At 53.8% G+C, this 23,552-nt stretch overlaps 1 protein-coding gene across 4 annotated transcripts in view; it reads right to left on the bottom strand.

Moving 5' to 3' along the window:
• Positions 1–18,760, bottom strand: part of ADCYAP1R1 (ADCYAP receptor type I) — a 58,842-nt gene extending 40,082 nt beyond the window's left edge. For 3 of the 4 annotated variants that reach the window (XM_032758391.1, XM_032758390.1, XM_032758389.2), the window contains exons 1-3: positions 18,391–18,760; positions 7,776–7,897; positions 6,144–6,249 (exon numbers count right to left, since the gene is read on the bottom strand). In XM_032758391.1, coding sequence (XP_032614282.1) covers positions 6,144–6,249; positions 7,776–7,826 — 157 coding nt within the window. In that variant the 5' untranslated portion in view covers positions 7,827–7,897; positions 18,391–18,760. The remainder of the gene's footprint in view (positions 1–6,143; positions 6,250–7,775; positions 7,898–18,390) is intronic. The other variant, XM_058445927.1, reaches the window with a different exon arrangement.
• Between the last annotated feature and the right edge of the window lie 4,792 nt (positions 18,761–23,552).

Consider the following 23,552-nt stretch of genomic DNA (forward strand, 5'->3'; position numbering starts at 1 on the left):
GCCATGGTCCTCCCTTTGAGAAGCCACCTGAGGATGCCCGGGTATTGTTCGAACAAGGTCCCCATTTTAGCATGCAATCTAAGGGTAAAAACAATTCAATTTACCGAAACTTACTTTACAGCCAATGTTTCTGTTCCATAAAATGAGGATCCCACTGTGAGCTGAGTGCTGGGGGTGGCATAGGACTAAAGATGCCACCCTCCCCTTTGGAAGTCAGTGATTCTCAAGATATGGACCACAGACTGGCAACATCACCTGGGAACTTGCTGGAAATGCAGATGCTCAGGCCTCATCCAGATCTACTGAATCAGAAACTCTGTGGGTGGCCCCAGCAATCTGTGTTTTAACAGAAGATCTGATATTCAAGTTTTAGAATGACCAGACTTCAGGAAGACACAAGTTTGGATAGAAGTGATACCCTATGTCAGACAGTGAATAAGTTCCTCAGCATGAGGGTCCCTGCAGACACCACCCTTTCCTCAGGCTTGATGCCTTTTGAGTCTCAGAGCAGCTGACAGGCCCAGACAAGAAGCTCCTCCTGCTCTAAGGATGGGGAAGCCTGGGCCCAGCCCTGATGTGCTTCGCTCCTCTTGGCCTCTCCCCTCTAGTGAAGGTAGAGAGGACTGGTTCAAGGCATTTGGTGCCCTGCGCAGGCCTCTGAGACCAGGTCAGAATAGCAATGAGCAGGCCTTTCCCTCCTCCCTCCAAGTCTGCTCTCTGCTGCCCCTGCCATGGCCACTACAGGCCTCCTCTTCCTCCTCCACTAGAGTGTGGGGACCCCCATGGAGGACCACACCGACCAACCCTGCTTAGATGCAGGCAAGGTTTCTGGGCTGATGAAAACCTGCAGCCCTGCAAAGAGGAGATGCTGGCTGGTCTCATCCTGGGCAGGCAGACTGCAGAAGGAACAGAGCCTAGGGGCTGTGTGGCCTGGGGATGCCAATTCCCAGGTACAGGCATCCTCTGTCCCTTCCTTCTGGTCTCAAGAGCACTGTGGGAGAAAGGGCACTCCTTGTCTGAGATAACAGACCTGGGTCCTGCCCCAGAGCTGGCTCTGGCCCCCAGTGTGGTTGGCCAATGACCACCACCTCTGGCCTCAGCCTCTGTGGGCATCATATGACAGAGCCAACTTGGTATTGGCTCAAATCCCATTAGCATTTGGGGGTTTGGAACAAGCGACAAAATGACTAACTATGTCTCCAAACCCCCTCCTCTCCTCAATAAACACCTTTAAAACATGCCAAGGATTTTGCAAACAATGCAAGTCAGGCTGCAAGCTTGCTTTCACTCCCCACGGCCACCTCTCTGGGCTCTATTTTACACCCCCATTAAGCTGCCTGCTACCATGGGTGCCTCCCTTCAGTGCATCTGTCTCCTGGCTACCACTCTGAAGGCCACTCTGCACAGCACCATCCTAGGTTCTCTTTAGGGTGGAGGTCCCAGGACCAGTGAGGAGCAGCGTCTTGAAGGAAACAAGTACTTTCCTAGATCCCCCTGGAGACCCCCAGCCACACACACAGTGCCATGGACATAATTCAACTAACAGATCAGGGCTCTTGTTCCAATGGACTCATATTACTAGATTTAAAAGATTATGGGAGACACACAAAATATATACAAGTATATTAAACCTCTACGAAAGACACTGTTGTGAGTTTACACTCACAGGCATTGGAACAAGCTGCCAGGTTTCCTTTTCCAAGTGTGTTTCAAGGACATCAGCTGACCTTTGGCCAGCGTACTGTGCATGGTGTGTGTGCTTGGGGACCACCCAGGCAGGGAAGGCACAGGAAAGAGATGCAGCAGGAAGACTGGCACGGATTAATAACACAACGCACAGATGTCAATTCTTTGGTACGCTCAGATTTGACTCAGCTAGTAGTGAGCTCCCCAGCCTGGTTTATCTGGGCCCTGAGGGGCTGCTCTCTGCCTGAGATCACTTGAGTACCCTGATGGATGCTGTGCTCTGGCCAGTGGTTCTCAGACCTGGATACACTTTAGAATCACCTGGAGGCTTTTAACACAGATCTGCATGGAGCCCCCCGGACCCAAATGCTGAGGACTTTGGTCTGGAGAGGGGCCTGGACATCAGCACCTTTAAATGCTCCTGGGGACTCTACAGTGCTGCAGGTATGATGAGAGGGGTAGAGGCCCATCTTTCACAAGAAGCCCAGCTCCAGCCAGGGCGCCCCTAAGTGCAGGCCAGAGGTTCTCGAAGGTGCAATGGGGGAAAAGTAAGGCCTCCCCTGGTGAGTGACAGCAAGGTCAATGCTATCCCTGAACCTGAGGCCCCTTGAGGGGAGTCCCCCAACCTCAACCTGCAGGGCAAGCTCTTCAGACCACAGCCCCAAAGTGAGCGGGATGGACACTGCTTCTCAGGACAGCCTCCCCAGGGGCCTCCCCTCACTCTGGACTGCCCCTCTCCTTCCCAAGCAAGTCATTAGAGGCCGAGACCTCATTCTCTCCTGGGCCTTAGAAACACAAACACCCTTTGGCCTTTTCATAGCTAAGAAAAGGGCAGACCTCGAGCACATTTCAGGGTCCCCGTCTCCCAAGGCCTCTGCTGTATGACCTTTCACCCTGGCAAGGGGAAAGCTGAGGGCCAGGGCGTCTCCTCACTCTTCTTCTGAGCAGCAAATGCAGCCCAGGGGTGAAGGTACGGACTCCAGAACCATCCACATGCACACATTGGCTCCACCTTCCCGGCTGAGGGGTTTACTAGGTAAGAGACAAGCAACCTAACCTCTCTGTGTCTAAGCAGCCTCATCTGTTAAATGGGGGTAAAACTCTACCCAGCCCATAGGTTGGTGAGGGTTAAATGAGTTCTTGTGCGCGCGCGCGTGTGTGTGTGTGTGTGTGTATGTGCACATGCGTGCATGTCTGAGAGAGAGAGAGACAGAGAATCCAGTGCCCGCCTTGAAGTGCTGGCTGTTACAGTGTCCACCCACCTTACTCACTGCTCCCTTTTCACCCTTCCCCAGCGGAATGCTTCTCTCCACCTTCCCGTACTCTCCATCTGCCCTCTGAAGCCCAGATCTGCTCCCTAACTTCTCCCCTGCTCTTCCAGAGAGCCTTCCAGGATTGTTCCAAGTGGCACTGACCTGCTTCTTAGAGATGTCTCTCTACTCCCCAGAAGAACTGGGATCTAGCAGAAGGTGGGAGCCCTGGAAATCCTCAACATGCCAAGATGACAGCTCCTAATAACTACAGTGTCTTAGTTAAGTGCTTAGCAAGTGCCATACGCTGTCCTTAGCACTTCTCACAGGCTTTTATCACTTAATGCAATAATCCTGTGTGGTAGGTATCATTTTTCCTCCATTTTTCAGACATGAAAATTAAGGTGTTAAGGGCCCTTCAAAGATCCCATGGCTGGTGCTGTGCCCGAGGCGGGGTGGTGCTGGGACCCAGAGCATGTCACTCTTCAGAGGTGGTGCATCCCAGCAGTTGAGGGTACAGGCTGCCTCTGCCTCTTACTGGACTATGTCCTTAAGCAAAGTACCTCCTTGTGCCTCAGTTCACTTATCTATAAAATAGGGGTCATAATACACCCACCCCCACCCCCCAGCCACTGTGGTGGTAGAATGAAGTGCTGACACAGAGCCTGGCACATAGGAAGTCTATAGAGGGTCTGGCTATTAGCATGATCCACCCCACCCCACTCATTTTAAAAGAGAAGCTCCTGAGGCCCCGAGCAGGAAAGGGCTATGGAGTTGGTGGTCCAATCGGGCCTTTACTCTTTTCCTCTTTCCCAACTAATGGCTGCCCTTTGCTTCTGCTTAATTAGCTCAGCTCTGTTTTATAAAGCCCAATCCTATGATTCAAGGGAGGGGACGAGTAGGGATAGATGAGGGACCCTCTCCTTAGGCAGATCGTGAGAGGGTGCAGCCTCCTCTCCCATCTGGACAGGGTTAAAGGAAAGCTATTCACTCACCTCTTGGAGAATCCTTCACACCCTGACCTCCTATGGCCAGCCCTGACTCACAAGGTCTCTGAGAGGGCATAAGTGGAGCCCCTGGGGCAGTTGCAGAGATGCCAGCTCAGTGGGAGCTGGCCACTGCTTTCCCCTACCTTCAACTCCAGTGGAGATGACATGAAATACACAATATCTGCTCCCTGGGCCCTCAGCCATGCCCCCTCAATAGCCCAACCCATCTGCTCCAATTCTGAGTTCCAAATACAGGAGGTTACTCACTACTGCCAAAAACACCAGGCTCCTGCCTCTTGTGGACTCCTCAGCCTATAGTGTTCACCCATTCGTCTATCCCTCAATTCTCCACCGCCTTCAAATGCCTACTTATCCCTTGGGCCTAGCTCAAGGTTTCTCAACACCAGCTTCTCATCAGAATCGCCTGGGGAGCTTTTAAAAACCATGGTGACTATGATGGACCCAAGCTTCCGATTTAATTGGTTTGGATTGTGGCTGGAGTACATTTTTCTGAAAGTTCCCCAGTGATTCAGATGTGCAGCCAGGTTTAAGAAGCAAGGATCCAGTTTCAATATATGAATCCTTCCCACAGAGAACTCATCTCTTCCTCTCCTGAGCACACCTGCAGGTGAGACCTCCTCCCCAGCACTGGCCTGGCCCTTCCAGGGATGCTGTATTTCCAGCCTGGCATCCATCTCCCTTGTCTCTGCCATGACATCCCTGTGGACAGGACTGTCATGCCCTCTCAGCCCAGAGTTCAACAAGTAGGTGTGCAATTAAACTGCACACAGCTTACACCGAGGTCCCTGTCCCACCCCAGCCCCTGCCTTTATTCTTCCCTCCTGGATGATTTTATTGCTCAACCCCAAATGTATCTGAGACATGCGATGCAGGAACAGTGGCCCTGGGTTGGGAGCAGGACACCTGGGTTCCAGACCCACCTCAGCCTGATCCTCCATGTGATCCACACCATCCCTGACCTCAGGGCTTGGCAGTCCCATCCTCCAAACAGAGGCTTGGACCGGATATTCTTTGGGTCTCCTCCAACTGTGTGCCCTTCTGGGCCGCCTGCCTCAGTTTCCCTCACTGGTGGGGCCCCAAATCCATGTTCAACCTTGGTTAGGGCTGAGCAAGAGCTCAGTGGAGACAAAGGCCGGCACGGTCCACAGTAGCTCCCTCACCAGTTAATGTTCACTGAGAAGCAACTGGCTGGGGAGCTCCGTCCAGTGGGACCATTCCATTTAACTGGGCTGCAGATTAATCAAGCGCTTAAACAGATGGTGCTCAGAGGAGCCAGGAGGATCCAGAAGGAAAAATGAATCCCTGCAACCTGAGCAGAGAGCCCTACCCTTAGGCAGCACAGAGCCAGTCCTTCAACGATTGAGGCAAAAGCGAGGTTGGAGAGGCCTCTGTGATGCCCCCTCCCCTAAATCCCCAACTTCCCCTGAGGCCAAGAGCTGAGGGTGCCTTTGCTCTGTGAGCCTTAGCTTCCCATCTGCACAATGGAGAGTTAGGAGGAGAGGGGTTCAATGGGGCCACTGGTTCTCACCAGGGATCGTGCCACTCCCTTGGGACATTTGAAATCTTGGGAGGCATTTTGTGGTTGTCACTGGGATCGGGGACGTTATGGGCATTTAGAGGGAGAGGCTAAGAATGCTCAATGTCCTGCAATGTGTGCTTCCTCCAGTGGAGGGAAGCAGGACCCTCCTCAAATGCAGCTCCAGGAGAAGCGTCGTACCCAAGTCTTCAAGACTGAAGTTCCTGCTGCTGCTTTCTTCTCTGGCTTCTGATGCAATAAGCAGAAGAGGTGAGAAAGGACCCCACATTTCCTGCCCTGGGTTGACCAAGTGCTGTACGCTCAGCCACAGGCAACAGCTGTGTCCCTGCTGCCACCAGGCCCATGCTGCCTGCTAACAAGCTCTTGACAGCCACTGCCCATCTCAGGCACCAGTGCTATCCCAGCTCCTGTGGGAGAGAAGGCAGCCATGTCCAGTCACCCAGAACAGCTGTGAGGCATCCAGGCCACATCAGCCTTGAGGACGGCAGCCCCAACATCATTGCCCAGAGCAGATCCAGGACATCAGTATTCCGGAGGGCCTTCTGAAGGCCCCAGAAACCCATACCCTTGACCACTCACTGCTCAGTGAGCCTGAGCACAGGAAAACAGCTCTAAAAGCTGGCACTGGGGACGTGGCATGCTCTCTGCTGCCCCGCTCACCTGGAGAGGAATCATTGAAGCCCATCAGCTCATTGGCCCTCTGGATCTTCTCCAGGCACATGGCTTGCTCCTTCTTGAACATGCAGTCAGAATGCATGGCGGGGGCCTGTAGGAGAACACAGGATGGATGGTGGGAGTGGGTAGGAGGCCCATCTATAAGCTCTCCTACCAAAGCCCCAGGGGCAGTGTCCCGGGGGGAGTGGGGAGCAGAAGCAGAGAGGAGGGTGACAAGAGATGTCAGGGCGAGAAGGGGCCCTGACTTTCACCTTGAGAGATACCGTAAGGGCTCTTCTCAGTCACCAACTCAATGTGCGGCTTTGGACAGGTCCCACTCCCTCCTGGGGTCTCAGTTTCCACATCTTATAATAATATTAGCAAGTGCATATAGCACTTCACTCTGTGCATGCATTATTCTGAGTGTCATATGTGTGCATGTGTATGGATCTGGAGAGTACTATAAAGTACTATTTTTATCATTTTCCATTTTACTGATGTGGAAACTTAAGTACAGAGATGTTAAGTCACTTGCTCAAAGTCATATGGCTCAGTAGACTGAAAAGCCAGGATTCGAACCCAGGAGGTCTGTCTCCAGCAGCCACAAGGCTACTACTGCAGTTTAGAGGAGAAAACAAGTGGTAGGGGAGAAGTCAGGCTGAGAAAGCTCATTGTCTCTCTTCTCCAGGGGCTCAGGAAGAAAGTGCCCCCAGCAGCTGCAGGCTAAGGAGCAGTGCTGCCATTTAGTGGGGCCTACTTGCCACCCTTATTTACAGAAGGAGAAACTGGGGCTCAGAGAGGTTAAGAAACTTCAGCCCAAAGTTACACTGCTGGTTAATAGCAGATATGGGCTTCAAGTTCAGGACCAAGTAACTTCACAACCCATGCACTGCCATCATGACAGCTGCTTCCAAATGCTGTCCCTTTAACTCAAAACCCCAGGGCAAGGATGGTTCCCAGGGAGATGTCAGCAAGTGTGGAGGCAGTCACAAGGCATTTGAGTTGCCAAGGGCCATGTTTGGGGACACAATCCAATCCCTACTATTCACAGATGTGCAGGCAGTTCTCAGGGAAAGGGACAGGCTTGTCTGTGGCCACACAGTGAGTCAGGCCAGAGGCAGGACTGGTACCCAGGGTTCTGAGGACAGCCTCACCCACTGCTGCTCTGAACTCTCAGGTAGAGTGGTGGGACCAAAACCTGGGAGTCCTCCTCTGCTCACTCACCATCCCCACCTTCACTCAGGGAGAGACCTGAGCAGAGGGCAGGCTTCTGAGTTCTATCCTGGCAGGGCATTGTGGGCCGGTGACGAGAAAATCGAAAGAGGCTTCTGCAGCTCTGACCAGGGCTCCTGCATTCAGTTGAGCAAGTTGTGTACTGTGCAACTCTAAAGGTTGCCACACATTACCATCATAAAGATTTGTAAATTTTGTAACCATTTCTGGTCAAATCAGTACAGGGTCTTGAGGAAGGCATGTCTTTTCTGATTCACACAAAGGCACTGGGTGGCCCAGTGGTGGTGTTGGCAGAAATACCAGCCAGATGAAGAGCTGAGCTGAGGGCACAGAAAAAACATGAGTTCTCTGGAGCGGGGGCTCAGGTGAGCCTGGGGCTCCCAGGAGATGTTCCTGGGCCCTTACCATAGGCAGCAGGAGGAGAGCAGCCAGGGAAACCTGCACGACACCGGCCATGACACTTCTTGGCCAGCACCACTGGCCTCCCACTGACAGCGGCGGCGGGTCAGCCCCAACGTGTCTCTGAGCTAGAGAGGAAGGAAAGGTGTGAATCCTGTGAGCCCAGTGCAGTGGCGGGGGCAAGACCACCTCCCTTCCTTATTCCCCCAGCTCCCTGCAGCACGGCCCTCAGCCTCCAAGGATAACCCCACCTCCCTGCCTGCGTCCGTCTTGCTCTTTCTTCTTCTGCCCTGCAAACATGTGCTAGGCACTCAGTCTGTGCTAGGTGCTGGGGATACTGTGGGCACACACTGGCTCAGCTCCACCAGTCTCCTGGCATGGTCTGGAATGGCTTTCTCCTTGGCAACAGAAGGATTGCCTCCCCAAACCTTCGCATCTTCCCCCTCCTCCACAGTGACAAAGTTTTAGCTAGCACATGCATGCTCACCTAGAGATGATATTTCCTGGTATCTCTTGCTTGGAGGTGTGGGCACATGATGAAGTTATTAGCACTTATGGAATGTGGGTGGCAGCATGTGGCCACATCTGCACCCTCTGTGCATGAGGGCATGGCATGATCTCTGCTCTTGCTCTTTAACCCTTCCCAAATAACAAACCCCACTTTGACAGTGTGGACATGAACAGTATCTGAGTGGGTAGGGAGCAATGCTGCAAGAGGAGGCAAGATCGCCAAGTGACCTCATGCAGCCCAGCCACCCAGCCTGCCTGGAGGCCCACCTAGCTCCAGACTGTTATGCCAGAGGGAAACCACCTTCTAGCTAATTTACCCCCTTAAAGGGCCTCTTTGTTCCAGCTGCCTGGCCTGGTACCCTAACAATAACACCCACTTTTTGCCCCACCTCACTCTACTTCATCTTCGGGACGAAGCCTTAAACCATGACACGGAAAACACAGTGACAGCTGAAGCATGTGCTCAGGCCTCAGAGCTGCAGGAGCTCTAAGGGAGCAGGCCTGCAAGGACTGGGGCCACTGTGGGGGACCAGAGAGACAGGTTACAGGGAGTCAAAAAAGGAGGCTGCAAGAGCCCAGCACGCTCCCGGGGGGAAGAGTATACTCTGCTTCTAAAATTGATCATTATGACATATACCCTACACCACAGCAATTCTGCATCTGATAAATATTTGCAATTGGACAAAAAGAAGCATATGCAAGCACATTCACCACAACATCCTTTAAAATAGCATCAACAATAAAAAATGGGACAGCAAAGCATCCATCAACAGGCACTGCTAAATAGGCTCCAGTTCAGCTGTACAATGGTTATGGTTATTTAAAAATTATTATTACTACTAAATTATTATAAAAGAGATTGAGTAGGCCCATATCAGGGCACTGCTAACCCACAGGTGCCTGGCCCGGGAGGCCGTGGGGGGCCCAAGCAAATCCTACATGTGCATCCCAACCATTAGTCTTTGCACACCCCCCACCAGCGGGCAGAGCTGCTGCACCCCAGGGGCCTTTGTGTCCCTCACTCTCTGCCTAACCACGTCCCCTCCCTCTCTCCTTGCCTCCCACAGGGCCTCTCCAAGCTCAAGCTGGAGATAAGCTGGCATCCAAAAAGCAGAAATTAAACCAGATGCAGGAAGGCTCAAAAAGAGGGAGCCCCCATCTCCCCATATTATGCACCAGGGCTCACTCAGAGATGCGGAGGGAGGCCTCAGATATCCCAAGAGATGCTCCAAGAAGCCTGGGAGCCATGGCAACACTGGCCCAGCCTCCCCCTGTGGGTCAGGGAGGACAGGGTAGGCTGGGGAAGCACTGGCCTCAGCACTCCTAGGCACCCTGAGGCACCATCTCTACCAGGCACTCAGGCTTCCGTCTCTGTATCAGCTCCCAGGGCTTGCCACGCCCCTGGTGGCCACAGGCTGCCTCTGGCATGACCTAGCACTGGTGGCCCCCAAAGGGCTTGGTCACTTCTACCAGCCCTGGGGAAGCCAAGGCTCTGCCTGCAAAGAGACAACCCTCCTGACTTGCCTGGCTGTGAGGGAGGAGTGTCTGGCACCAGTGACAGAGGCTGGAGGCCATCTCTCTAGGCCAGCAGAGCGTTGCAGGGAGATCCTGCAAGGCAGAGAACCTCCAAGATCAGGGGTTGATTCCCTTCACCTTCCGCGACCTCAGGCCAAAAAGGTGAAAACAGAGCTCCTTGCTCCCAGGGACACCTTGAGATGGCAGCAGCACTACCCCTGTTAGAACTGGGCTGCCCCCTAGCGGATACTCACTGCTTCCCCAGCAAAGCCCTAACCTCTGACCCCAGTATGAAACCTGGGCTGCCCACTAGTCATCTGAGCTTTCCAAAACTACCCCTGCCCAAATGAATCAGAAGGTCTCAGCTGTGGTTCGGGGAGCAGTGTTGTTTAAAGTTCTCCAGGTGATGCTAGTGTATAGCTAGGATTATAAAGCCTCTATTTTAACCTTTATTAGAACCCAGGGAACTGGCACAGAGGAACTAGGATTTTGAACAGCTCTGGTGGGGTGGGGGAGCCGGTGGCAGCAAGCAGACAGAGAGTGTGTTTTGAGGACTGGTGGATTTCTGATTCTGTTTCTCTCTCTTTCTCTCTCTCTCACACACACACACAAATACACAGAAACAGGTCCACAGAGATGATCATAAAGACATGTCAACCCTACAGAGACACAGAGAGACATTTATCCCCAGGGCCACCACTTGAAGGTATCAATACAAACTCCCATGATGGGATACACAAGGTGAAGATTCCTTCAGGGACCGACAGGCAACCACAAACACACACACACAGTCCTTCACAGACACATAGAGGACCACACACAGAACAAAGATATGTGCAGATGCAAGCACATGACAATTCAGATGTTCAGATATGTCACATATCAGACTGTAGATATACAGAACAATTCACGCTTACACACACTCACTCAGCAAAGGCATTCAGGTATAGAGAGGCAATAAGATATATTTGGATTCAGATATGGGTGCAGGTATAGGCACGACACACACATGCACATGTGTGTACATGCATGTACACATGCAGGGATGCCAAGACTTGCAGGGGCCTCGCCCCTGCTGTGGGAAGGGCAGCTCCTCAGCTATAGCTGCAGTGCTCTGAAGACAAGCTCCAGCAGAAGCCTCACCCCCGACCCATCCCCAGCCCTCTGCTTCATCGCCAGGCTGCTTACTAGGAGACAGGTGTGCTCCCAGCCCAGGGACCCAGGGTAAGGGAGCTGGGGCACTCTCAATAGGGCGCCTCCTCTGGAACTAGACCCAAGGTTCTTGATTCCCACTGTTACCTTCTCTTGGTCCCCACACCCATTACAGTCCACCCCCTGCCCAACTGGACACAGATGCCCCCGCCAGCAAAGAGGAGGAGAGAGAGAACCTGGGAGCTCCCAGGCCTTGACTCTTCTGGGGACCTCAGGGTTCACCTCCTGCAGCTTCTCCCCTCTCTGGGCGGTAATCCTTTCAGCCCCTCCAGGCATTTCTGCCCCCACGACAACCCTGCACTGCCTGCCCCTGGACAACACTCAGAGCTTACAGACTTAGGCCGCCTGCCCCAAACCAAGTGCTTCTCTGCAGTGTCCCTCTGAGATGCGTCCCCTCACTTGTTGGCCACCCCAGCCCTGCCAGTGGCTCCTCTTCCTCCAGACTCTCCCAAGCTGCTAGTGACACCCTCAAGAGACAGGCCAGGCCCCACCACTGCAGCCCAGGGTTGATCTCTCCCCTCCCTGAGGATGGATTTCAGTCCAGCCACAAAAGTGGCTTAGTATGGGAAAATGGGTCACCCCATATTCCCTGGCTCTCTCTCTTGGGTCCAGACTCTGTTGGGGCAGATAGTTTTGAGGATGATTAAAGTCACCTCCTGGCATTTAGTATGACAGACTTGGGACCATTTTGCCAGAGGTTTTTGCCCTAGGAGCTTGGGAAAACTGCTTAATTTCTCTGTGCCTTCTTTTTATCATCTGTAAAATGGGAATAATATTAATCTCTATCTCATAGATGTTATAGTGAGGCATCAGCAAATTTATACAAATAAACTGTAGAGTATATACTATAGCCTGGCACTCAGTAAGGGCTATGTGTTAACTATTATTATTATCTCACCACTTTGTGTTCAGACTTTTTGCACCCTCTTGCTGTCACCTCCATCCCCATAGCACCGTGTCACATTCAAAACGGGAACAGCAGGCCTCCTGTGCTTTTATTTACTAATGGCTAACATTCATTAAATACTCAGTATGTGCCAGACACTCTTCCAAGCAATAAACATGTGTTAACTCATTTAACCTGCCTGAAATAGTTACTAGCATTAGCTCATTCTATAGCAGAGGTGACCGACGCACAGAGAGGGTAAGCAATTTCCCCAAAATCACACAGCAGGTCCCTGGTAGAGCTGGGAAGTAAACCCAAGCAGTCTGGCTCCAAAGTTGGTGCACTCCATCCCTATGCTTCCACTGCTCTCTCTTACTGGTCAAATGAAGATCAGTTCAGAGTCCACTGGTACCCTAGTAGGGACACCCACACACACTTCCAGGGGCTGGTCAAGTCCGCCACTACACCTGTTCACATATCTATATCTAGTTTCCTCCTTAGGAAGAGTTAGTTACAGATACAACATTTCAGACCTGAAATAGACTTTAAAGCCCACCTCCCAAGGTGCAGATGGGGAAACTGAGGCCAGAGAAGGCGACACACTTTCCAAGGTCACACAGTATAGAGGCTGGAGGCTTGCCTGGCAGGAATGGGATGTGTTACAGATACCTGGACTGTAAGCGAATTCAGGGGGATCCCAATAGCACACCATTCCCCCCTTCCTCCTCAGGCCTCATAAGCCCAGCCACCGAACCTGCAGTGAAACTGACTACAGCAGCCATGTCCTCCTCTGAGTCGCTGCACCAGGAAGCGGTGGCCCCTGCACACAGAGGATGGCGTCATCAGTCAGCACATGGGAGCGAGCAGTGACTCACTGGGCTCGAAGACTTTCCACATCTCCGTGCAGAGGGGACTCAGAGACCCTCCAGCCATCCCTGTACTGTCCAAAGCCTGGCAGAGCCCTTCTGCTTCCCCTGGCTGAAGGCAACTCTGCTCTTGAGATGGACACTTGCCCCACTACAGCGTCTGGCCCAGGCCCACAGTGGGAAGCTCTGATGTCCCTGTGCCCTTTCCAACCAGCCCAGAGCAGCACAGTTTCCTCTGCCTCACATAAGCCCACACAGGGGTGTGTGGACAGCCTACCCCACCTCTTCTTTGGGCCACACAGCCCTGGGACTCTCATCTGCCCATCATGGGCCTGGGGCCATCTGTGTCACCTCCTACTGGAATCTTCTGGCCACTCGGCATCCCTCCCCATTAGAGGGCAGGACAAGCCTGGATACCAGAAAGGAGATGGCCAGGCTAAGTACATCACTCGCCTCCCCTGCTCTCCCCATGCTCCCTTTATTCATGACAGGGGAGCTGGACCGCCCCTACTTCCTCCTCTCCCTCCTAGGGCCAGGAATAAGGGAGAGAAAGCTGAAAGATGAAACACTGCCCCCCTCCTACTCACCCCTCAAAGGGAGGGAAAGAAGCTGCTGCAGGGAAGGAGGGGAAACCCTCTAGAACCTCTTTCCTCCTCAAGAAGACCAGAGCTGATAAAGGGCACAGACAAACTCCTGGGCCAGGGGCCTCCTGGCAATGGCAGGCGTGACAAGGTGACAGGAGTCAGGCCACCAGATGGGCCCCAGTGATGATCCCACTCATGCCCTGCATTTTGCACAAGCTTGGGTGGGGAACCAGGTCCAAGGCAAGGAAGGGCCAGGCTGGGGCACCCGTGCACATTGGCAGTATCATCCCATCTCACTGGTGAGGCTCTGAGGCCCTAGGAGACCAGGAAACTTCCCCAAGGTCATGCTGCAGAGTCCTTCCCAGGGTCCTGTGAGGAGTTCTCTTCCATACTGGATAGTGCAGGGACCTCTCCTGACCTGCAGGAGTCAGGGAGTGCACCCCCTGGGCCAGGTAAGAGGAGGGGGAGGAAGAAGGCAGAAAATAAATGTGGAGAGAAGAGGGAGGTAGGAAGGGAAAGGATGGAGGGAATGAGAGGAGGAGGGAGAGGAGGAAGGAGAACAGGAAGCCTGGCCAGAGGGAGGCACAAGCTTGTGGAAAATGTTCACTGAGCACCTACATGGCAGGGGGTATGGTTTGGGGAGGAGTAGCTCTGCACTGAATGCCTTTCCCTTTGTGCAGACCCTGGTTAAGCTTCAGTCTCTCCTAAGTGAGCATGAGCCCAGCTCTGACGTGCGTGTGCCCACAGCACCTGGCACAGGCAAGACACACGAGTGCCCAGAAAACTTGGATGAGTGCCCCCTGGATGGATTTGGGAAGGTGATTCCAGCGTGTCAAGGAGCACAACAAGATATCAGGAGGTGATGAGGTGGATGAGAGGGTGGAGGGCTGGTGCCAGTCTGTGGAAGCTGGAGGGTTGTTCCACCAGACAGGTATGGGGCAATGAAGAGTTCTAAGCAAGGGAGTGGAGTGATGAGCTTCTCATTTAGAAAATATCCCTTCAAAGGCTGGGGAGCAGAGACGAAGGGGGAAAGTGCAGGAAGAAATGCACCCTGAGCCCCTTTTCTGGATCTAGGATAGAGGTGATGGGGGACTAAGCTGAGCAGAAGGCAGTTGGGATGGAAGGTGGGGAACAGAATCCAGAGACATGGAAAAATGAGAAAGGAGTGTCTCCTTGGCCCATCCCCACCACAGGTGGCAGGAAGGAAATTTCAGGAGGAGGCAGTAGAGAAAGGAAGAAACAGAAAGCAGGACCTGGTTCACTACACAAGCCCACAAGCCTTAGATCAGCAGCTGGGAAGTTCAGAGGTGCCCAGGAAGGATATATATATATATATATGTTTGTCTTAGCCAACACTCCGCAGTGCCCATTGATCAGGAGGGAAAGATGAGGGCAGCTAAGAAAATGTATGGAGTCTCCACAGGGAGAGCTGGGACGAGAGTGTCCAGCTATCCTCCAAGGCCAACTCAAACCCCCAACACCACCTCCAGGAAGCCACCTCAGGCAGCATCTGCCCTTTATGACCTTGCCCTCCACTGAGAAGCCCCAGCCCTGAGATAAGGAGCCCCTCTCCTCTGAGCTGTTTCAGGTCTCATCATGTTCATTATGAGTTTTGAGTCTTGTCTAGAAACAAGGGGCATGCCCAGGTTTCCGCGTGGCTTCCCCACCCATGGGGATAGGCACAGACTTGGACACAAAGGGTGAATGGTAAAGGGGGCCCAGGAACTTTTTGGCAAGCTCAAGTGACAGAGTCAGTTTTTCAGTCCTGAATGTTGTCTCCAGGTGTCTTTAGAGTGGGGGAATCGATCACAGGGACAAAGCAGGGGCCAATCTGGAGGAGGGTGCTAAGGCCAGGCAGGGAGCTTCTCCTGGGCCTGACCCATTAAACAGATGGGCACTCTGAGCTCCATGTAGAATGGAGCGAAGCATCCAAGGTACCATCAGGCATCTGCAGCTATCAGCACTAAGCCCCTCTCTTCGTCAACCTCTCCGACCATTTATCTTTCCTAACCTTACAACCCAGGAGCTGGCAACCCCTTCCAGCCAGTCAGAACCAGCCTGTAGCCTATTTTTGTACGGCCAGTGAGCCAGGAATGCTTTTTACATTTCTAAATGGTTGGAAAGAATTAAAAGAATCATATTTCACGACACAGGCAAAATGTATGAAATTCAAATTTCAGTGTCCATAAATAAAATGTATCAGAACAGAGCCATGCTCACTTGTTTACACATCATCTAAGGCTGCAGTAGGCTACACAGTGGAAATAAGTAGTTGTATATGGACACAAGCATAAAATAATTGCTATCTGGCACTTTACAGAAAAAGGTTGCCTATCCTTGTTCTAGGCTTATGCAACACACGCACGCGCATGCACACACACACACACACACACACACACTTTCCTCCATTCAATTCAATATTCAGCTGGACTTTTACTAATGAAGACCTTTGTGATCTTCTTTGGGCAAATATCTCTGAGTCCTCGGGTGTGCCCAAATCTGTGTGAGAGGGTGTGTCTCAACGTCCATTTGTCTTTCTGGTGTTGCTTGTCACTATTGTGCCCCAGCTCTCTGGCAGGTGTCATAGAAAGCCTATATGCCTTCCCAGCTGTGTGTCACTCCTTCTCTGTGTGTCACTGTGGGGGTGGCTGTCACCGTTTGCCTCTGACGGCATCCAGAGCTCGGTACAAACACGTCGCAGCCGAGGAGTTTCCAGTCTCCATCTTGCCAGGTGGCTGGACCACTAAGCCCAACTCATTCAGACCCAGGAATCAGATTCCTCTCCTCAGGGAGGGCTGAGGGTCTCTGAGGCCTCTAGGCCTTCCAGGGTGGAAAGCCACTTGGCAGCTCCTGTCTGGGGCATCAGTCCTCTGCTCACAAACCTGCCCAGGACAGGAAACTCATTGTCACCTCCAGTGTCAGCCCCATGGTTGGTGGGTCTCAGGCAAGCAAGGCCTTCCTGGCACCAAGCTAAGCTCCAGTTCTGCACTTGGCACACCTTGGTTCTGCCCTGTGGCAGACAGCACAAGATGTCCTCCACTTAATCAGTGCCAGCCCCAGGTCAATGAAATGCTTGTCCCTGGGAGGGCGGCAACCTGGGACACTCCAGCCTAAGCCCTGTCCCCAAGAGAAAAGCCACCCTGTGGCCTTAGCTTTCCTAACCTCTCAGCCACATATATATAAACTCCCGTGTGTGTATTTATTTATTCGACACAAATTGACAGTGTCCCAAAGCTGATGCACAACAGAGAGAGGTGGCCATGTGAAAAAGCATGGGCCCCAAAGTGTTTCTCCAATCAATCCCCTGCCAGCCTGGACTTTATACAAAACAGGACTTAATGCACCCCTTAGCCCAGATCAGTCCTGAGAGTGCAGGAGAGGGATCCTTTCAGAGGCTCCCCACAGACACCTCCCCTCACCGCACACGGAGGCAAACAGACTTTTGGGGGTCTTGTCCCACACACCCAACCACCCATGAACTACCCATGGCCAAAGAGGAAAAGGACCAGGCCCGCCTCCATCGTCACCCCACACACACTTGTTGATGGATTGGTTGGAAGATCTGGCCCAGGGCCCGCTCAGCATGTTCCATCTCCAATTTGTATGTTCAGATTTCGGCTTGTGTCCAAGCTGGTGCCTCTGCCTGCCCTCCCCAAGGTCAGTGAGGAGCAGAACTTAGCTTAGGACTGGGGACTCCACCATTCCTACTTGTACCCAGCACCAAACTCATTTAATTGGGGTCTCCTGAGAAAACCTGGGTGCTGCCTGCTGCCCCTGCCCCCAAAGGCTCAAACATAGTTTTTCATCTTCTTGGGAATCCTACCGCCACTCAAAGCTTCTAGCCTGACCTTCAGGATGCTTGTCTGCCTCTGGCCAGCTGCAGTCCCAGGGCAAGTTGCCCTCCACATGCTGCGTCCAGCCCCTTCCCATCCCCCAACTCCTCCCCAGGGCCGCTCATGGGAAGAACCAAATGCTGTGTCTTGGAGAGGGCCAGGGGGGCTTTGTGGGACATTGTAAGGCTGGGGAAGATAAATGGAGTCTGACGCACCTGCACTCAAAAACATAAAAATGATCGAAAGAATTAGCAGGTGTCCACCACCCCACCCCCATCTTCCAAAAGGGGGCTGAGCTCCATCCAGGGGTGAGGCTCCGCTCCTCAGCTCCACGTGAAATGCAATCGGCTTCCGGCTGGGTTCCCTCCTGAGGGTCTAGTTGCATCCATTGGCTCCCCTGTCCCTTCTGAGCCCCCTAACCTGCCAAGATCCCGCCGAGGATGTGGCCTCCGCCCCCCGCAGCTGCCGCAGGAGCTTCTGCCTTTAAAGCGGCCGGCAGGGGTCTCGGCGGGCCCACTTCAGCCTGGGAAGGCCGGTGCGTTTCCCCACAGACCCCGCAGGGCGTTTCTTCTGGGGACCACCGAAGCCCTGGCATCCCCAAACCCAGCCCCTCCGCGCCACGGGAAACGGAGACGATGCTCTTTTGAACAATCCCGAATGTGTCACCACAGTGGGGCATTCTACGCTGGCCCCTACCCCAACCCCTACCTAGCACATTGCTTGCCCACCCCTCAAACCCGGTGCAGATTGCGGTACCTAGCCCCGGGGGACCCTCTAGCCCTGCCTTCCCGATCCGCGTAGGTGCGTCCGTCCACCTAGGGGTAGGGAGGCATGTCCCTCCGGGTCCCTCCGGCCGCATGGCTTCCCTGCCCCTGGTCTCCCTTCTCCTCATCAAGAGGGGCGCGGGATAGCTAGGCCGACCCCCACCCCAGGAGGCTGCGGCGATCGGCCGCCCCGAGCGCAGCGCCAGACACTTGGGCTGGGGGGTGTCAGCCTGACGCGCAGAAAGGGCGCAGCGGCGGGAGGGGGCTTCATTTCGGATCTGGGAGGCTTGCGTGGCGCCGGCCCTCGCCCGCTTTCCGTCGGTGGAGGTCGCGGCTGGCGGAGACCGCCGAGCTAGAGGAGGGGATCCGAAGTCCCGGCTGGGCGAAGGTTCTGGAGCCGGGAGAAGACGGCTGAGGCGTGGAGGGGCAGCCGCGGCGGGGCGACCCTTACCTGCTCACTGTTGGGCCTGTCCGTGGGGCCGGGGCAGACTCCGCAAAGGACGCGCAGCCTGCGAGTCCGCGGCCCGCGCGGCGCGGCGATGCGGAGCGTGTGCGCCTAGCAGCGCGCGCCGAGCCGGGTTTCCGCGCCTGTGTGACCGCGGGCGGCCGGGGTCTGTGTGTCCCTGCGCGGCGGCGTGTGCGTGTGCGCACGCGGGGACCACGCTCGCCCGGAGCCGCCGCCGCCGCCGTCAGTCCCCGCCCGGGGCCGAGTGCAGCGCCCCGCTTCGCCCGCCCCGCGCGGCGCGGCAGTCCAGCTTGGCTCCGTCCTGCGGGAGAGGCGCCGCCTCCGCCGCGAAGCCAGGCCGGGCGCTGGAGGGAGGTGACCGACCACCGCCTCCCCCAGCTCACTTCGCAGCCTGAGGAGGGGGTGCTGCAGGCCAATGAGCGCCCGGGGGCGGGGTTAGGCCGAGGGCGGTGCGGTGGGGGCGCGGTGGGGGGCGCGGTGGGGGGCGCCGGGCTGCTCAACCTGATCCCACCCGCAGCACAGACTGGAGCAGGAGCTGCGGCGGGAAATCCCAGCGGCGGGGGTCGAGGGCGCTGAGGTGGAGGCCTCAGCCCCCTGTCATCCCGGTCTCCTCTGTCTCTGGGCCTCCTGGGCTCACCACCCTCTTTCCAGTTTCTCCATCATAGTCAGGACTAGAAAGCCTTCTTTCTTCTCCCTAGGTCCTCAAGATTTCCTATGTATCAGAGCCTGTCTTCCCTCTCCTCCAAGAAGCCTTCCTTACCAGGCAAGTCTCAGACCCTCCTTGGGCTCTTCTTTGCCCCTACCGCCTAGGCCTGGGAGAGTCAGCTAGTTTTGGGGTGCCAGTCGGGATGTCCTCAAATGTGACCCCCACCCCGGAGAAAGATCAGAAAGGGGATGGTGGTGCTTACAGGACAGAAGCAACTTAAAATATCAGACTGCCTGGCTCCAGTCCCTGCTGTGCCACAGCTCTGTGAGCTTGGGTAAGTGGCTCAGCCTCTCTGAGCTTCAGCCTCTTCATCTGCACAAGGGAACAGTAGTACTGGCCCCCAGGGCTCTTCACAGCAGCATTAAATAAAAATAGTACACTCACCCCATAGTAGTTTCTCCCTGGTATCATTGATTCGCCGATGCTGAATAAATTACTATTGCTACTGTTATTACAGTCCTGTCTAACCTCCTCCTAGTACAAACGGCTTAATAAGGAGAACTACACAGGTAAAGGTGGCCTAGCAGGTTGGCAGTGAAGCCCAAACTTAACTGAGAGTAGTTAGTTACCCACTCCCAGGCAAGTTCTCACCCTCTGCTCACCCCACCCCAGCCCCCATCCCACAGCTGCTCCTGCCTGCCTCTGCTCTCAGTTTTTGGTCCCTGCTTCAGGCATCAGTCTCTAAGAGCTCTCAGTTCTGCAGCCAGGCTCTGTTCTTGCCCATTCAAGTAAATTCTCGCTCAGCTTCCCTTTGGGCCCAAGTTCTAGGTATGGCCACCTTGTCCAGGAGGCCTCAAGGAGGGGGAAGGAGGAGGGAGAGCCTTGAAACTTCCTTTGGGGTCCCCGGTCTACCAAAGAGGAAAGGACCTGTGGATGGAGAGGAATCCATATGGGAACTTGAAAGAAGCAATCTGAGGTCCCAGAAAGACGCGTGGAGGTTCCTAGGTCCATGTTTCTCTTTACTGACCAATGACTGCTGACCCCCATTGACACAACACACTGGTAGTCTGATTGGTTCATGTTCCTTTCAGTCCAGGAAAGCTTCCTGGTGGAGGAGAATATCAGTCTTATTTATATCAAGAAAGAATGAAGAGAATGGAGAGAAGAAATAATGCAGAGAAAAGGGCCAGGTGCTGTGCTAAAATCAGACACAGACAGAACCTCCCTCTAATCCTGGCTAACCCCTTCTTAGCTTGTTGCCCTAACCCCAGAGAGCTGAGAGCCACTTTCTTCATCTGCCTCCAACTCTGGTGTTGTGAAGATCAAATGAGATGCTGTGTGTAAAAGCTCTCTGTAAACTGTGAAACTAAGTGTGAGGGAAAGGAGGCTGCCAGGAGTCTCAGAGTCAAGAGGGACTCAGAGTGCAGGATGTAGAGGGCCTGGGAGTGAGAGGAAGGGTGAAGATCAAGGTCATCTATGGCAGACCAGCCCATCCTGGGAATGTGGATGGCCAGGCTTCCAGATAGAGGCCCCCCTACTTTGAAGTTCAGCATTCAGTTCCAGATTTATTCCCTTTCCATACTCTTGGTTCTTCAGTTTCCACTGTGGGTTCCAGATCCCCTGGAAGGGGCCAGTGGGGCTGGAAATCCAGATCCTGCTCTACCCACTGCCCACCAAACCAGGCATGCCCCCATCTACCCAAAAAGGGCACTTTTTTCTAGTGGATTCACCTGGAGGCAGCACCTCTCTAACTCTCTTAAAAAGATGCCGTGTAGGCTAGCAGCCCTCGTAGACTTCGATTCTAATTCCAGCCCCCCGAGTAGCATCAGCCTGTGTGAGGCATGAAACACACATTAGAGCTGGGATCCAGGAGGGTTGTCTAGTCTCCTTCTCTATGGGTGGGGTGCCTTCCACCAGAGGGGCAACAAGACTAGCCCGAGGACACACAGGCAACTTTCTTATCAGAAATCTTATCCTTTTGCCCAACTTAGTGTTGTTCTACCTTGTGAGCTCTTCCCACCCCCTTAATTCTGGCAGCCACTCAGGCTTTCACGTCCTGCACTGTTCTCCGCCTATCTCAAGCATGCCACTGTGGTCTCTCCAAATAATCTTGGAAGAGGAGCTATGCCAATTCTGTTCCCTGAGATTAGGCCTCCCCAGGGACAGGCCCCTCTTCTCTGCCTTCCCACCTATTCACCCAAAAAGTCAACTTCACCTCCAGATCTAGCTCCGACCTTGTAAGCCAGCCAGCCTACCACTCCCACCCTACCCCTACCTGCCTGGCTTTGGGAAGACCTGAGGCCGAGGGACCACCCCTGGGAAGGGTCTTCTCTCAGAGGACCCCTTGGGCTGCCTTCTCTCTCCTAGGGAAGGAGGCTGGGGGGCCCCTCGCTAGCTTTTCCCTGCCTTGAGGTGCTCACTGCCTCACTCCCTTCCACAAGCCAGCCAGCCAGGCGGGCAGCAGCTGAAAAATATGGGTCTTAATTCAATTTTCTGAGATGTGGCTGAGGGAGATGGATGCCAGACCACCCTACCCAGCATTCATCTTTCCTTAGCAGCAGTTTCCTCCCTGACTACAGGGCCCCCACCCCAGCCCACCCCACCCTACCCCACTCCACTCCAGCTTTTACACTGCTCAGGCAAGAACAGCACACACAAGGACCCAGGTGCTTTATTGTAGACAGTTGACATCGACCGAATGCTTACCATGTCTTGCACCAATGCTTGTCAACCCTCCGGGCGCTACAGAATCCCCCCGGGGAGCTTTTAAAAAATACCTACACCCAGGCCTCACCACCCAAGATAATTAGACAATTGGTCCATGGTGAGGCCTGGGCAAGATAATTTTTTACAACTCCCCAGGGGATGCTAATGTGCAGCCACGGTTAGGAACCCCTGTCGTCAGCCCTCTGCTAATACTTTGCGGGCAAACATCCCAAGATAGCATACTCGTATGTCCAGAACAGGTTAGAAGTGTGCTGAGTTGCTGGTCCCTCAGCCTCCTGGGCAGCCATAAGTAGCCTTTTCCACTTTCCTCAGGAGACATATAAATGTTTTCATTTTCCACAGGCACCAGGGTATGGAAAGGCTGGGAAGTAACTGCCTTTTGTGCATTGGCCCATTTAATCCCTGTTTGGGGAATGGTGTGAGCCTTGAATGCCAGACTGTGAAATAGCGTTTCTGTCTATGGGAAAGCTTCATTCAGAATGCCCTCTGGTCTGCTACATCTGCACTGGGGTCAGATGGCCAGAGAGACTCTGAGAAGCCCCAGGTGTCTCAGGGAGTGCTCCCTGGAAGGCCTGGAAGCATCAGCATCAGAATAGAGCAAGCAACAGAGAGGTTTGGAAAGCTCAGCCCCCCTAAGCTGGGTAAGCCATGCCCATTGCCCCACTAAGGCCCTTTGTCCCTGAACACACAGGCTCCAGAGACATTCCAGCAGCAGGACTGAGTTCCCCGGGAGAACACCCCCCCAGAAACAGGCCCTAGAAGGTCAGGTGCACTCCTTTCCCCTGATGTCTCATAGAGGAGCCAGGAGGCAGCATCCTCATCAGATGAACCAATGCCATCTAGAGCCTTTTCAGTCACCCTATGGACCCTGGTCCCCAGGACTCTTGGAATCCTCTGAGAAACCCAGGGAATGAAGGTTAGATTGCTTAGATCCATGATTTTCAAACTGTATTCCAAGAGCTCTAGAAATCCTTGAAGCTGCCTCACAAAAAGCCTGGAGTCAAGGAGGAAGAGATGCGCATGTTCAGAGATGCCTGGGAGCTCCTCACAGATGAGGCCTGAGTCCTCTCTGTCCCCCACCGACCACAGGGCACAGCAATGGGTGAGGACGAGCAAGGGGAGAAGGGCCGTTGGGAGTGGGTGCGGGTGGGGCCGGGGTCAAAGGACTTGGACTGTAAATGCTAAGTGCAGACTTGACCATTTAGCACCCACTTTCACAGATGAAGAAAATGAGGCTCAAGAAACAGAAATGATTTGTTCTGTTATGGGCTAACTAGTGGCAGAGCTGGGCCAACACACCAGGTTCTCTGGGCTTTTAGTCCTGTGCTCTGTCCCCAGAATCATGACGTTAGAAGGGAAGACATGCCTCTAGGGAGTTGGAAAGTGTGGGTGTGTTGGGGGTGGGGTGGGTGGAAGAAGTAATTTCTTGAAGCCTGGAGACATATGTGAAGAGTCAAATGCCCTTAGTCTCTGTCCTTAGTATACGTAAATATCCAAATGCACCCTTATACCCAGATAAGCATATACTCAAATATGTGTACTTATTGCTACACCTGAGTACACTGTGCACACATGCACACGTGCATTTCCATTTAATATGTATGCCCAGAGGTGCATTCACATACAGTCCAAGTATGTGCATGCACTCAGATGCGCAGGCGTGCCACACACACACACATACACGCCATCCACAGATCTGGAATAGGCAAGCACATCTTCTCTACCAAGATAGAGATGTTCTCTCTCCTGCAGACTCTCAGGCAGGCAGCAGGCC

This window comes from Hylobates moloch, unplaced genomic scaffold (genome assembly GCF_009828535.3).
Source record: "Hylobates moloch isolate HMO894 unplaced genomic scaffold, HMol_V3 SCAFFOLD_1, whole genome shotgun sequence".
NCBI lineage: Eukaryota > Metazoa > Chordata > Mammalia > Primates > Hylobatidae > Hylobates > Hylobates moloch.